At 39.4% G+C, this 16,338-nt stretch overlaps 1 protein-coding gene across 2 annotated transcripts in view; it reads left to right on the forward strand.

The window, feature by feature from the left end:
- The first annotated feature begins 572 nt into the window (after positions 1 to 572).
- garnl3 (GTPase activating Rap/RanGAP domain like 3) overlaps positions 573 to 16,338 on the forward strand; it is a 61,346-nt gene continuing 45,580 nt past the window's right edge. The window contains exon 1 of one of the 2 annotated variants that reach the window (XM_079870455.1): positions 573 to 847. In XM_079870455.1, coding sequence (XP_079726581.1) covers positions 747 to 847 — 101 coding nt within the window. In that variant the 5' untranslated portion in view covers positions 573 to 746. The remainder of the gene's footprint in view (positions 848 to 16,338) is intronic. The other variant, XM_079870452.1, reaches the window with a different exon arrangement.

Consider the following 16,338-nt stretch of genomic DNA (forward strand, 5'->3'; position numbering starts at 1 on the left):
ATGTATATATATATATATATACATTCATTTGTGTTGTGCTTTCCACAATACTATTATGAATAATTATTGTTATTTGAAGTAATATATAGCCGCATAAAAGAAATATATCATATATATAAACTTTTTTTTTTCTTTAACACTTTTATGTATCAACCTGCTGCTTTGAGGTTTGGCACCCTGAGTGAGTTCTTTGGAATAGAATGTAATCTATGACACAATGGTGATGGTTTATTCATTAATAAAGAAAAAAAAAACAGTGTCTCACTAATTATACTGTTCTCGAAAAATTACAGAGCGTAATGTAGGCTACGTTCATTTGAGAGTCGCCGCCCCACAAGATTTCATGTATTTTCTTCCATTCTTCTGGGTAGACATTAGGACCGCGCAGACTCTACGGCTGGAGCGTTATATTACTCCAGTATACATGCCCTAAACAACGGGGAACTGGGGAATCGACCCGGAGATTATCTAACCGACGACTTTTTGCACTTTTGATCCAAAGGAACCGGTGTGGATGGAGTTTACGAATCCCTTTACTCAACCCGCACGTTTTACCCACTTGAATCATTTCTTCTCTGGCCGCAGAAAGTGTGTGGCTCACTTTTTGGTTTTCCCGTGGAGGAGGACCCTCTGTTGATCCCTCTGTGCGCCCTCTCGGTTCTCCATTCGCCAGACGCGGAGCAGAGCCGCATCACCATCATCATCAGCGCTCGCGCTGCCTCTGTGTGCCCTGCTATCCCACCACCATGAATTCGGATATTAACATGTACTTGGGGCGAGAGAAAACGGGGATCATGCGAAAGAGAGCCCTGCTCCTCAGGAAGGGCTGCAGTTTCGAAATAACGAGGTGAGTTGATATGGGGAAGGGGGTTTTATGTGGGGAGTGGGCATTTTTTTAGAGCACCGCATCATCCTGTTACAGGATGGTGGGATTGTAAATTATCACAGCAGTGTGTATGGCATCTGAGATAGACATGTTTTACTCAAGTGTGTGGGTTTAGACTAGCTTTCAGGGGGATTTGGCATAGACCAGCAGCATATTAAAGTGTCTTAAGGCTGTCGCTAGGGATCTCAGAGTCAACAAAGCTTTATTGGCATGATTGTCAGCATATATTACCAAAGCATATGCAACATTCAAATTTTTGCAATAGACAGAAAATACAATAACAGATAATACAGAAAATAAATAAGATTAGAAATAAAAAAGGGGAAAATAGAATATAATGGAAATTGACATATGGATATAGCATACATGTGTGTGTGTGTGTGTTTATATATATATATATATATATATATATATATATATATATATATATATATATATATATATATATATATATATATAAAATATTATCTGTATTCTCTTTTATTGTATTTTCTGTTTATTGTAAAAAATTGAATGCTGCATATGCTTTGGCAATATATGCTGACAATCATGCCAATAGCCTAAATACATACATACATACACACATTTCTTGAGAGTTTAGACACAAGCCATGGTCCATTAAACGCTGAGACATGAGCCTCTAAAGGCAATAACCCACTTTTTCCATCGGGATTCCCCATGAACAGTCGTGAGGAGATCCGGGTTTTCTGTTTGTAAAACAGAAGATGTACTCAGAGAGCTAAGGCTTGAGAATTATTCCTTCCTATAAATGCACATCTCGAGTATCGACCCGTTGCTCTTGTATTTGCAAGAGTATTGTGTTTTCAATGTTGTTTTCCATTTATGTCAGTGAAAGTGAAAGGATGATAGCAGCGTAAAAGCTCATGCTCAGTAATGGTTCTGCATCAGTGTCAGACACACCAACACAAACACTGGTGGTTAAGCACATGAATGTAGTGTGTCTGTGTTTGTGTCAGAAATGCAGAGATTGCCTACATGAAGGAGAGAGGTCACACCCCATTTTGGCCTATCTCCTGTGTTGGGATCATCACAGTGTAGACTGCAGTATTATGCTGAGACAATACTGTATAGCCTATTTCTACTGAATCTTCATTTGAAATGACTATTGAAATGACTACTGAAATGAAATTACTGGTCATTTTGAAATGAGAGACCCTGTATGAACAGTAGCCTAATACAAGTTGCATATATGCAACTCTGCATTGGTCTTTCATTAAGTTGCTCTTTATCAAATAAAAATTTACCACATTACTGCCCATATTACATGTTATTATAATTGATTAGTAGGCTTATAATAATGAGCGGTATTGACAAAAAATAATAATGATGAACAGATGATATTTTGGTATACTTTGTCAGGTTTAGGACTACCGTGGACCGTTGACTCCAAAAGTTTTTGTTATTCATCATATTCTGCATGGTGGTCAGTTTGCAGCAGTGACAGAAATGACATTTTCCAATAAGTTTAAATAGATTTTCACCTTTTATCTGCATTTTTACCTTTATAAGAGCAATTTTTCTTACCTAATTAAATGCAATTTATTATGTCAACTTATTACGTTTAATCAATACATTCAATTAGAATAATAAGACACTATCTCTGTCTTTGCAATGCATGGAAACAGAAGCTGCATCTGAAGTGGCATTTAAATGTATTTACACAGACTCTTTAATTCAGCTCAGAGGTGACATGTGTCACTGTTAATGAGCGAATAATTGAGTCATTAATTCAACCGATTCGTTAAAATGGACTGATTCATCCAGGAATGAAATAACTCTGGCTCTGTGTGTTGCTCAGAGACACAAAACAGTTCTGCAGTGGCTTTGTTAGGAACTATTTTCATCGGCGAAATAGAGCAAAACAGGCAAAATTGTGTCTAAAATGTAAGTCACTTAATTGTTTATTAAACTAGTATTAAATCAATATCGCATTTGCAATTGTGTTTATATTTGGGGGGAAAACAACACTTTTTGTGTGATTGCTTATATCAAATGATATAAATATAGCCAAGACATTTTTACTGCATTTTAATATTGTAAATCACGCAGTGAGAGGGTGCACTTTAAATGTGCACGTGCAGTAGTCTAACCTAAACTGAAAAGGCTACATCACGCAGTGTATGCACTCTCTAGGAGTGTTTTTGTTTGTTTTTTGCGAATGAGGGACATACTCAATAATGTCAGATTGCGCATTGTTAAAACATCAATTACAATATTATCATAGATGATATATATCGCATACCCTTCCCTATAATATGGCTGATAGTTTTTGTTGTCAAATTTAGCCAGCGGAGCGATTTTTTTGTATTACATTCTAGACAGACTGTCAGTCTTGTTATTTAGTGGTGGAGATTGTTCAGAGACCCTTTCTGCTGGTTACATACAGTAATTATGCAAGTATGTGGTGACAAATTGAATCCTTGAAACATTCATTCCAAAACAATTCATTCAAATCACTTATTCATGCAGGAACAAAACAAGGGACTGCCTTTATAAACAAGTCATTGAATCATTTACTCAACCGAGTTGTTCAACAACACTGAGTCTTTCATAAACTAAACAAGTGACTGGCTGCATCCGAATAAGCATACTTCCCTACCATGTAGTATAAGCAAAAAATAGTATGAGAAAAGAGTAGATGACTAGCCTAGAAATCTAGACGCATCCTAGCGGCAGCAAAATTTATTTTGCTTCCAGGGTAGTCTAGCAACTCTCCGTTGACTTACAAGCTGGAAAAACCAAACTCTGGTCAGGCCAATCACATCGTGTATAGAGTCGGTGGGCGGGCTTAACATAATGACGACAGAGTTGTGACGGTTCCGTGTGAATTCCCTGCTACTTGAAAACAAAGAATGGCTGATGACGAACAGCAATCTTTCGAATCATCTTTGGCCGTGACTCTGGAGGACTTGGAGTTAAGCTTTTCTTTGAGAAAAGAACAAAGAACGGCACTTAAGTCATTCTTAAAAAAGGAATATATGGCAAAAGTTGAATCTATCAACTAACGTTAGCTCCGCTGTTGGGAAAACGCTCTGGTTGAAGCGCTGTCCTATTGCGTGCCGAGGGAATTTGAAAGACCACCGTTTATCCCGCCCCTCAGATTGAGCCGTGTCTATGGTGAGTTGCCAGACCTAACATCTTGATGTAGGTCTGGCTTGCCAGGCTAGTAGATGACAATGATCTACTCTTCTGGCGACATTCTGAAGTGCACATCCAATAGGCACTTTACTATCCCATGAGGCCACAGGAGAGGATTTGTGAATGGCAGTGAACTGAACTGATGTTGATAAGTCACATGACAATGACAACATGATGAATTTAGAACATCTGGGTTACATTCATAGGACACACATTCATACTATATAGAACACACATTTTAATGTTTTTATTCAGAAAAGTACCTACTCATAGAGTATGCGATTTTGAATGTCATTGAGTCAATTATTCAAGAGAGAAACTCATGTGTATTGCTCAGATATGCAATGGCTGCTTCTACTGTAGTTAGTCTGGCTACATTTTGAATTATTTTAGCTTGTGGTTCAAAATTAGACAAACTGGCAATAATGTGTCTAAAATGTAAATATTAACTTATTGTACGTTGAACCATTACAAAAATCAACTGCAGAGAGTGCATCAAGAATGCTATTGGTCTGAATATATCAGCTGTGATTGAAGCACTTGCAGGTAATTAGTTACACAAAAACAAAGTCTGTAAAGTGTGACCAAAAACTGCTTATTATCTTCAATAGGCTCCATGGAATGTACCTTATTTCTATAAAAGCTACACAAATCCCTTCCCATATAAACCACAAATTACTTGCTCCCCAAACAAGCAGCAAATTACTCCTGCGGACAGACTTATTGTGTTCAGACAAGGGCATTGATGAGGAGGAGAATGCATCAGCCCCTAACGACATGTAGGCGAGAGGCTCACTTCTTTCATTTTATTCCTCCATAATGTTTTATCATGAAGACAGCTTTTTCTCAAGTGGCAGAGCATAACATGATCATTCAATTGTTTTGAAGGCCACACACAAACACACATGCACAGTGCTGTATGTCTCTTTACAAAGAATGTCTTGTGAAATGCAGTGAAATTGGTGAAGGCTGTTATAGTAACAAAATAGTGCTGTCCATTATGGAGTTCTGTGGTACTGTATGTCTGTAACAGCTTTATATTTTGCCTAATTTGCTACCTATTCATGCACCATTTATTTTGCTCTCGCTTATCTACTTTCTTTTGTAACCTCTCTGTCAGGAATCAGTTGTAAACACCTCTAATGGGACTTTAATTTCCTCAACATTATAAATAGTTCAAGACACAAAGATACCTGTTGTTTATTCTTGTCTTTTTCAGTCGTTCAAAACAAACTAAAATAATAAAATGTAAGAAATTGAAAATCATGAGAGAATGAATTCCAGACTCCCATCGATTTTTTTTTAAATAATGAATTATATTTGATTACAAGACATACTGTAGTACAATAACAGAGCCACATTGTGACCATAGAACGTATAGCAAAGCATTTTATAGCCAGTTTTTTCCTTTTCACTATAGAGAAAAGAGAACTAATGTATTCTTGTGAATTTGACAGTTGGTTTTGTCTTACCTACCTCCTTTGTATTGTCGCCATAAAAAAGCAGAAATAACAGTAGACTGCCAACGCTCTCCACATGACAATACAAGAAAGGATCGCTGCTAATGTAATTAAACAAATCTCCACATGCACAAACACGCCATAACTTTAACAAAAAAAAAATCTAACAATCAATCAATCAATCCTGAATTTCAGAAGTTACAAAGAAATTACAAAGAATAATTATTGAAATACTTGTTAACACTTTATTTGACAGTGTCCTTGATGCACATCTTACATGTACTGTACTTACTACAGTAGCCTAATAACAATAGTATAAGTTATCAATGAATATTACTTATTTGTATAATTACACTGTAACAAGGACACCCTAAAATAAAGTGTAACCAAATGTTCATGCCACATTTATGCCTTGATTTGAACCTGTCCTTCTGAATTTGAGCACTCATTGCTAAGCAATCTACAATTAATAAACAAGTTATCAAACACAAGCCTGCCTCCCCCTGCATTCTGTAGTTATTACTGATGAGAGACTGGTGAACATAGAAATGAGTGAGAAAGTTCATGGCACTATTTAAACTGTTAGGGTGGAGATGACACTATGACTCACACTGAGTTCATTTGTGTTTGAACGTGTGAATGTGTGTATGCTGAGCAGCTGAACACAAACTCATCAGAGCCTGAGCATGAGCCTGCGTATAGTATCTCATGAATCTCATTTGAATCATTTGGATTGTGCCTGCAATTAGACTAAAGAAAAGACTAAAGTTATGGCTATTTTCAGCCATCTCTCTCTTTCTCTCTTTGGCTTCTGAGCAGCCAGCCCTGCAGTTCGTACCAATCTGATAATACTAGCACTACAGCTAACACTAATCACTCTCAGCTGTGCGGTCTGCATGTGCTCGAGCACAACCTCCTCATTTGCAGAGAAAAATAGACGGAAATCAAGCAGAGGAATAAAAGAAAGAGTCCCGCTCTGATTACAGCCCTATGTAAACTTTCATTCCGAGCCCACATATGCTTCCATTTAAGGTTTAAAGACGCATACCTACACATTAGTGTTTTTCGCTCGAGGAAGCCTCACTAGGAAAGACTCTCTTCCCGTTATAGCAACCCTGGAACGCACCCAGCGTAGGATGGATGGAGCTTTTTGGAGTTTAGCCTTTTTAAAATACTGGTGGTTAGCTCCCCACCACAAGGGCATTCACACTGGGTGTGTGTAGCATACGTTTATGTGGGTCTGTGTTAGGATGGCTATGGATCTTTAAATAGGTTAACATTAAGTTTTATAAGACTGATCAAAAAAGGGGGGAAAAACAAGAAATGCAATCACTGGAGGAAGTGATGTACTGTATGTGTAATGCCCTCTGACATAGTGTTATATGAAGGTAGGCCTATTTAATTTGACTGAACAGAGAAGTAAAGGAAATGTTTTTCACATGTGAAGTTGATGACACTTTTATTGTTTATTTAAACAACGTTATGGGGTATATTAAAGTCCCCCTGTAGTCAATAATTTTATCCCTCAAAACTCATCTTTGATCATCAAAATGACATATTTAAACGTTTTTTTCTTGTGAAAAAAAATTATTCATGCCTTAAAATAGCTTGAATGCAACTCCACTCACGCCAGCTTACAGATTCACTCGGCCAACTTACTGAGGTAAACGCTGCACAATGGTATCGCTCTTTACAAAGTTGGACACATAATGGTAATTAATATGATTAGCCTTTGAATTGACTATGTTATCAAATAATAATGTGTTGTTAATGTTACACAAACTATGTTCCCATTCGCCATCTCAGTCTGCCTTCTAACTATCATCAGAAACTCTTTGAACAACTCAGAACGTCAGTAGAGAAAGGCATAGTTCACCATAACATCGCAATATACATCATACATCCGCTATATTGCTAAATCCACCCGATTTTTCATGTCAAGAAAAAAATATATCGGAAAGGCATTTCTTGAGACTCCCCTGCTAGTTCACTGTTAAAGGTTCTGTATGTAACTTTTTCACCCTACTAAAGCATAAAAATACCATAATATGTTTGCAGATATTAAGGAAACATACTGAGTTCACATACTTGTTTCTCTGAATTTTCTCTGATTTTACTTTGAAATGTGCATTCCGTGTTGGAATGTCTGTTTTTGTTTTGGTCTGTGTGATCTCGTCTACTGCCAGTTCACCCAAATCTCTATGAACGAGAGCATAATAAAACGCGGATAAATCAACTCATCAACTTACTTAGGGCCCTATCTTGCACCCAGCGCAATTGACTTTGTACACCGACGCATGTATCATTCCTATTTTGCACCCGATGCACAGCGGACTTTTCCCTCGACAGACGCACGTCGGTAAATTAGGGAATGAGCGAAAAGAGGTGGCGTGTTCCTGCGCAAACGTTCCCTGGTGCTATTTTGCAGTTTCAGAAAACAATTCCGCCACAGACCAGGAAAAACCTAGTCTAAAGTCAGTGCCGCATTTTCAGTGGCGCGTTCAGATACTATTTTAAGGGCGCATGCTTGGCCATAATGTAGCATGTGCACAATGCAATGCGCATACACTTTGCTCCTCTCATCTACACACAGACGCAGCAGTTGCCAATTTTGAAAACCATACATAATTACAAGGAAAAATATTCCACATGAGGGAAATCATTGTGGTGTTCATGAAGATGTGAAAAAATAGGAATAAATAGCTTACCATTGTTAGGGGTTAACAGTTTAGGACCCAAGGACCAGATGTTTGAAAGAAGACCCTGAGTCAGAATTATAAAAAATTGAAGAAAAGTTTTACTGAAGATAGTTTGCAGTTTCATCAGCAGAAGTCAGCTTCAAGACTCACACAGGAGTTTGTAGGCTGCCCCGCTTACAGTTACAAAGATCACAGCAGTTATACCATTTCCAAGGTCTAAGCTACGACATTGCTTACAGGTTGAATGATTCTCATTGGCTAAGAAATAGATAAACATAGTAATTTTCCACACATATATAGATAGACTGAAGCATATCTCCATAAATTATGCAGCTGACACTCGGACCCTGAAGTTAGGCACTTTGTGACCTTCCTGGTTGCAGATTTGGGTTGCTGGGTGCCAGCATGTCCTGAACAACAACTCAGTCAATCTCCAATAATGCCAGTGGTTCCTTAACCTGTAACCAAGAAGACTAACACACACTGACACACAGCTTTTCCAAGGTTGGATTTGGCCAGGCTCTAACTATAAACTGGAGTCTCATCTCAAAACATCAAGATAACAAGTTATTTTTCTCAAGGATATAGGACACTTTAGTCAATATATAGGCTTATAGCCTATAGAAAATATAGGCTTTAACTGAGAAATGGTCCCTTAAACTAGACTTCAATGACCCCAATGCGTTTTAACTTGTTGAAGACCTTTCTCAAACACAAAACCAGTCCCTATTTCATTTCTGGAAGCCGGGATAAAAAGGCAAGCACTGTTACCTGCATTCAGATATCAAATACAGACATTAGAGAATACATGAAAAGAATATTTCAGTAATCACACTGGTAACTTCAATAACAAAATAAAATCTCCAGAGAAGTAATTCAACCCATGTGATATTTAGAAGGAAAAATATTGATTAATACCTTGATTATAATCACTCATTACATATACATTGAAGCAGCAGTGGATTCCAATCCACCCCCTTCACCATTTACCCGCCCACAAAGTTACTTGCGTTTCGCGTTTGATATTTGCGTTTCAGATCGTTAAAATAGGGCTCTTAGTGTTTAAGTCTCCTTGGCTTTCATTGTCAATTGCGCTCGTTCCTGTTGTGTTCCTCAAACTGGCAACCTGCGTGAGCATCCAGTCTGAGCAGGAGGGGGAGGGGGCGGGGGCGGGGGCGGGGGATCTTTTGAATTTGGACTGCAGTGCCTATTTGGACCACTAGCTGTCATTCTTACAGACTGCACCTTTAATGATATGCTTTTTGAGCATATTTTTGAGTCTTTTTTGAGTCTTTTTTTCACTGCAGTTTGAAGGAGAAAATACTCAGCAATGGTGTTGACTTATGAATTTGCACATGGTTTGTCTTAAAGCGCATTAAAAACACCAAATAGATTAAACATTAAAAACTTGATTTTCACCACAGGGGGACTTATACAGAAATACAGGCTGGTGTGTTAGAGCAGGTCTGGAATGGGTCAAGGTTGAGCTCGTATCAGCTAGTCTATTTATGTATATAGTTTATCCAGTTTGCCCCATCTGGTGGTCAGTGACCATCACTTCTGATTATAAGATGTAATTAATATAGCAACATGTTTGCATATTATATGTGCAAATAATTAATGTAAGTATATAGTCACATGATCTTTTTAAAATTTTCAGATACATAGTTTTAGAAAATTCAGATACATATTTTCCATTTCTGTTACATATTTAACTAATGGAAATTATCAACATTTCAGTATTTGTATATTTATATTTTCAGTATATTTCAAAAACATTTTTGTTGAAAAAGCCTACATTATTATCTACAGTAAGCAAAAAGTGACTGAGCGTGACGAGAGTCATTGGTTGGAATAAAATAAATAAAAACTATGTGAGTCAGAGTACTAGCTGCTTTAAAGGGATGGTTCACCCAAAAAAATGTATTCTGTCATTTACTCACCCTCAAGTTGTTCCAAAACTGTATGAATTTCTTCCTTCTTCTGAACACAAGAAGATATTTTGAATAATATGAGTAACCAACAGTTTATGGACCCCATTGATTTCCATAGTATGGAAAAAAGAAAATACTATGGATGTCAATGGGGCCCATCAACTGTTTTGTAACTGACATTCTTCAAAATATCTTCTTTTGTGTTCAGCTGAAGAAAGAAAGTCATACAGGTTTTTAACAACTTGAGGGTGAGTAAATTATGCCAGAATTTTGATTTTTGGGTGAACTATCCCTTTAAATAATTTAAGATATTTTCTGTAATTCTTCCTAGTGTATATTTTATTGTATGGGCACTCACAAAAATCTCAGAGCTTGCTGCCTTTGGATGCCTTCTCTTGCTGCCTTTCTTGACAGTAGTGAATTACCTTAGGAAAAGTTTAGATAGAGATACCTTTTTAATGCAACTAGTCAAAAGACATTGTAGATCGCATTGCAAACGGTATCTGGTTCTGCAATAAACACATATTACCACTAGAGGACACTGTGGTCAAATATATGGAACCCATTAGATTTTAAGACCCAAGAACCAGGTCATAATTTGGCTGTACTTCTCCAAGTCAGTTGATATTTTCTGAGAGATTTGTACTTGACACAAAGCATTTCAACAAAAGAAAGGTAAATGGTCTGATGTTTACCTCCCAATGCTCTTGTCTTGTTGTAGCCTACCATATATGATACACAGATTGAGGCACAATACAAATGGTGGCTGGAAGTTTTGCTGTTAAGATCCAGCCTATAGTATTCCCTAAAGGGCATCCAGCCTATAGTATTCTAAAGGGTATGGAGCATTGGTTTAATGATTAGTATTGCACTCTGTTCATCCAACAGCATTATTATTAGGTTTAGATTAGATCACACTGATCATGCTGAGAATTTTGTTTAATGCATTTCCAAAAAAAGAAATTAAGGAATATTTGCTTTGGTACATTCTTCTTTCCTCAGGGAGAGTTTAGCCCTAACATCTGCCCTCAGTCTGATCTGCTCTAAAATGCCAACAGTTCACAGACTGGGCTCTGAAAATGTCACCCTGTCAGACACACCATGACGAATGACCCCAGTCTTTATCATAAGGACATAACCTTTGTGCCACAGCTGCCCAGCTGCCAATATTTGCATTTATATGCATGCTCATGTTTGTGTCAAAGTCATGATTTTTCTATTCTACATCCAAGTTTAAAAGGGAAAAGGTTGCTGTCCTGTCCTGTCTGGTCAGAAATGCTCTTTTCTTGTCCTCGTGTTCTGTGTTCATTTAGAAAATTCTCTATTATTTCTTATGTTTTACTGGAAGTTGTTATGGCTACTGTTTCTCTCAAACTCCCATGAGATTTTAACAAAGCAAAAGGCACTCCTAATATAGCTTTAACACATTATTTGATGTTTACAGTGTATAATAATACAATAATGATGATCAAACAAAACAAAACAATTTAGTTAAAACTTATGTAATCCACTTCAGCCAATAAAATTAAAATCTATTTACCAAGTGCTTGACATTTTTGGCAACAAGGAAGTAAAGGATATGTTGGTCACATACTATCAAGGCTCCATAGTGAGTTCATTTTAGACATGAAAATACATATTCCATTTTTTTGTAAATCATTGTACATCCAATTGTACCTTCTACAGTTTTTTTCTTTCTTTCTTTTTTCTTTTTTTTACAGTATAATAGTCTTTTTGCTTGTGTTTTGGGTTGATATTAGTAAGTTTTATAGAAGACAGAGTGGAAAAGCTGTACCTTTTCCAGAAAGTATTGATGATAGTGACGGCAGTGCATCAGAAAATTAGGTTATAGTAAGAAAGGAAGACGATCGAAGAGGATAGAAGCAGTGAGGTTGATGGCAGAGATGAAGAATATAAGTCATAGATTGTTGTGGAAGTCAGGGATTTGGGTACATTATCCTATGCCAGTTTGGAAGATGTGATCCAGACTACAAAGGTCAGATGCCCTTGGTCAGATGTCAAGTGGCCTCACTACACTGACAAGCAGGGATGCTCCAAAAATGATGACTTAAAGGGGTCATATGATGCGATTTCTTGTTTTCTTTTGTCTTTAGTCTTTTATGTAGCTGTTTGTGCATAAGATCTGCAGTGTTACAAAGCTCAAAGTCTCAAACCTAAAGAGATATTCTTTGTAAAAGTTAAGGCTCAGCCACGCCTTCCTAAAAAGCTTTGTACAAACACGCTCCCACAAATCTAAGTTAATCTGTGGGGACAGAGTTTCATAATACCGCCCAAATGTATACGCAAAGAAAGAAGGCGTAACTTTTATTCTCGCTGTATTATTGTTGCCGCCGGCGCCGCCATGTCGTGGAGATGCTGTGTTTTTCGTTGCGAAAGCAAAAATACTTTGTTTGTCCTTCCAAAAGAGGACACAATTAGAAAACAGGTTAAGCTTTATTTACAACACTGTTCCAGAACAGTGCAAACAATATTCGACTGTGTGCTGCGCATTTTTCGGAGGACTGTTTCTAGAACCTGGAAGAGACAAGGCCGGCTGTGCACAAAGAGTGATTCTAAAAATAAAAAAAAGCGGGGCAATTCCATCTCTGCAGTACATCTCTCAGACACATAAGTATGTTTTCATATTTTAAGAATTTGCTACTGACTATTCAAATGTGAGTTTGAGCAGCCCCCCCCCCCCCTCCCCTGAAAAAACAGGAAGTTTTTTGTCCAATAATTATATCTGAATATCTGTTTTTTCAGAATTAAGAAGTAGGAAATTACTAGTCATCCAATTTTTTATATCTGTCATGGTTTGGGTTTTGTTTTTTGTTCCTGGTTCTTGTCATGTGATTCCGTTTGTCATGTGATCCTGCCATGTGTCTTGTCATTGGTTAATCGTCTGATTATTGTTCACAAGTGTCCCTTGTCTTGTTGTTAGTCTTGTGTACCATCAGCAATCAAGAGCATTCAACAGAAGCTCGCTCTCTCTCTCTCTCTCTCTCTCTCTCTCTCTCTCTCTCTCTCTCTCTCTCGTCAGTTAACGTTAATAATAATCTACATGCCTAGTTTTATTTTCTTTGCCATTGACATCCGACTGAACAAACTTTCCCCTGATGTCTGTTTAAAGGGATGTGCTCGCAAAATGTACGTGGTATCGGTGCGTGGTATCGGCGAATTTTTATGAGTACGAGTACGAGTGTATGAGGACAGTATCGGCCCGATCCCCGATGCCAGTATCGGTATCGGGCCATCCCTAGTTTGCGTTTGGGTCCTCACCAGCTTGCCTCCAGTGGTTTGATTACGTTACAGAATACTAGACCACATCATGGACCCAGCAATCCGCCTCAGCCAGGGAAACCGTCCAGTTGAGGATTACGTGAAGGAATTCTGCGAGCTTTGCCATGGGGAGGATTTCAATGATGCTGTGTTAAAGGACATGTTCCGCCATGGACTCAATGAATCACTTTACCAGCTCATGCCAGCCAATACCCCTCGTAACACTCTGGTGGAGTATATTGACTTTGCCCTGATGTTGAGCGGCTCGTCGTTCACTGTAGGCTTTGCGGTTGAGGAGCTCCGCAAGCCCACGGTATCCTCTGAGCCTGAGCTTCACGTCAGTCCCGCTGAACTTGAGTTTCCTCACGTCACGCCAGTCCTCAGACCGGCCACCAGATCGGACTCTGGATGTCCGAGATTACTATCCAGCATGACAGACCCACCGCTGGCGTCAGTGCGATCGGCTAGAAGGGCCGCTACCAAGCACAACCCAGGGTCTCATCCCACCGAGACCGCCCGTCCGGGGTCTCGTCCCGCCGAGCCTGAGCTTCACGTCAGCCCTGCCGAGCCAGAGACTGTTCACGTCACGTCTTTCGATCCAGAGACTGTTCACATCACGTCTGCCGATCCAGAGACTGTTCACGTCACGTCTGCCGATCCAGAGACTGTTCACGTCACGTCTTTCGATCCAGAGACTGTTCACGTCACGTCTGCCGATCCAGAGACTGTTCACGTCACGTCTGCCGATCCATAGACTGTTCACGTCACGTCTGCCGATCCAGAGACTGTTCACGTCACGTCTGCCGATCCAGTGTCTCCGGACAAGATGGCGTCCACCGAGCCAGTGTCTCCGGACAAGATGGCCGCCCCCGAGCCAGTGTCTCCGGACAAGATGGCCGGGCCAGTGTCTCCGGACAAGATGGCCGCATCCGAGCCAGTGTCTCCGGAGAAGATGGCCGCCCCCGAGCCAGTGTCTCCGGACAAAATGGCTGCCCCCACGTCGCCTGAGCCCTCAGCAGAGATGGCCGCCACGCTGGAACCTGAACCCTCAGCAAAGATGGCCGCCGCCACGCCTGAACCTGAGGTCTCCTGCACAGCCTGATCCGCCCTGGTCGCCTGCAATGCCTGCTCCGCCCTGGTCGCCCGTCTTATCGCAGTCTCCAGGTCCTCTTCCTCTCCATGGACCTCTTCCTCTCCATGGACCTGGTCCTCCATCCCGCCCCCAAGACCGCCTCCACTACACCACCCTCCTGAACTATCCTTTTGTTTTGTTGGGCGTCAGGAGCCACCCATAGAGGGGGGGGCTATGTCACGGTTTGGGTTTTGTTTTTTGTTCCTGGTTCTTGTCATGTGATTCCGTTTGTCATGTGATCCTGCCATGTGTCTTGTCATTGGTTAATCGTCTGATAATTGTTCACAGGTGTCCCTTGTCTTGTCGTTAGTCTTGTGTATTTAAGCCCTCATGTTTGCCCTGTGTCTTTGTCTAGTATTGTATGTTTCTAGTGTTGACTATTTCCTGCCGTTGTTCTTGTCTCATGCCTTGCCATGCCTTTGCTTTATGTTTGTTTATGTTTTGAAAAGTAAAGTTTGCGTTTGGGTCTTCACCAGCTTGCCTCCAGTGGTTTGATTACGTTACAATATCAGCTATGCATTCCTTTAATTTTGTGAATTGGTAAGTTTCATCAGGGCGTGAAGAAATATAGAGCTGAGTATTATCAGCATAACAGTGAAATCTAATGCCATGCTTCCTAATGATATCTCCTAAGGGTAGCATGTACAGAGTGAACAGCAACGGTCCTAGTACTGAGCCTTGTGGTATGCCATACTAAACTTTTAATCGATAAGACATCTCTTCATTTACTGCTACAAACTGATAATGGTCAGGGGCCGTATTCACAAAGCATTTTATCTTACCACTAGGAGTACTCCTAAATCGCACTAAAAGATTTTAGCTAGGAGTTTTCTCTTAAAAGTTATTCACAACGCCTTTCAGACCTACTCTTAGTAAAGAAAAATGACAACTCCTAAACTAAGAGTGAGTCTTCGTTGCTATGGATGATGTCATTACTCATGCACGAGCTTGACTGAAGTGACCACCTTGATTGGCTGATGATTGTAACGCGGGAATGATTCCAAACACCTCCCCTACGATGATGAGTGACAGGTGACAGGTCTGAGAATGCGTGCGCTACACAAGTAGTGCGCAGGACGGAAGATGATGAATAACTGAATAAATAGCCTAAATGAATAAAGAGTAAGGCAAAACAAATAGCCTAGTAGCCTAATGAAACATATGGATTGATGCAATATCTTTGCAACATTATTGAATTAATCTGTCACTATATGCCTCTGCCTACGTTTGCAAAGAGAAGAACATTTTAATTTGATTCACAATGAAACGTTACAATTAGTTTACATGCAGTGAGTAGCCTAGTTTTGGTTGTTGTTGGTGGCGTTATTGCATCCCTAGTTATGCCTACAATGCAAAATTGTTCCCTCGCGATTGGAAGCTCCTGTAGCCGCCGCATACGCATTTCAAAACATCGCAACGTGAAATGCCACAAAAAGCGGTTTGTGAATAGGTCTTAGTGAGTTAGGAGTCCTCTCGACTTCTTTTAAGCTGTCCCAGGCTTAGGTGCTACTTTTAGGGCTAAAATGCTTTGTGAATTACTCTTAGTCAAAAAAAATTAGGAGTCCTAAAGTTACGAGTGACACGCCCATTATTTTTAGGAGTTGCTCCTAAATTTGCCAGTTAGGAGCTACTTTTAGCCTTAAAATTCTTTGTGAATACGGCCCCAGGTAAGTATGATTTAAACCATGCTAATGCAATTTCACTAATGCCAACATCATTTTCGAGTCTATTTAAAAGAATGTTGTGGTCAGTTGTATCAAATGCAGCACTAAGATCGAGTAACACTAAT

The sequence above is a fragment of the Squalius cephalus genome (assembly GCF_949319135.1).
Source record: "Squalius cephalus genome assembly, chromosome: 5".
Lineage (NCBI taxonomy): Eukaryota > Metazoa > Chordata > Actinopteri > Cypriniformes > Leuciscidae > Squalius > Squalius cephalus.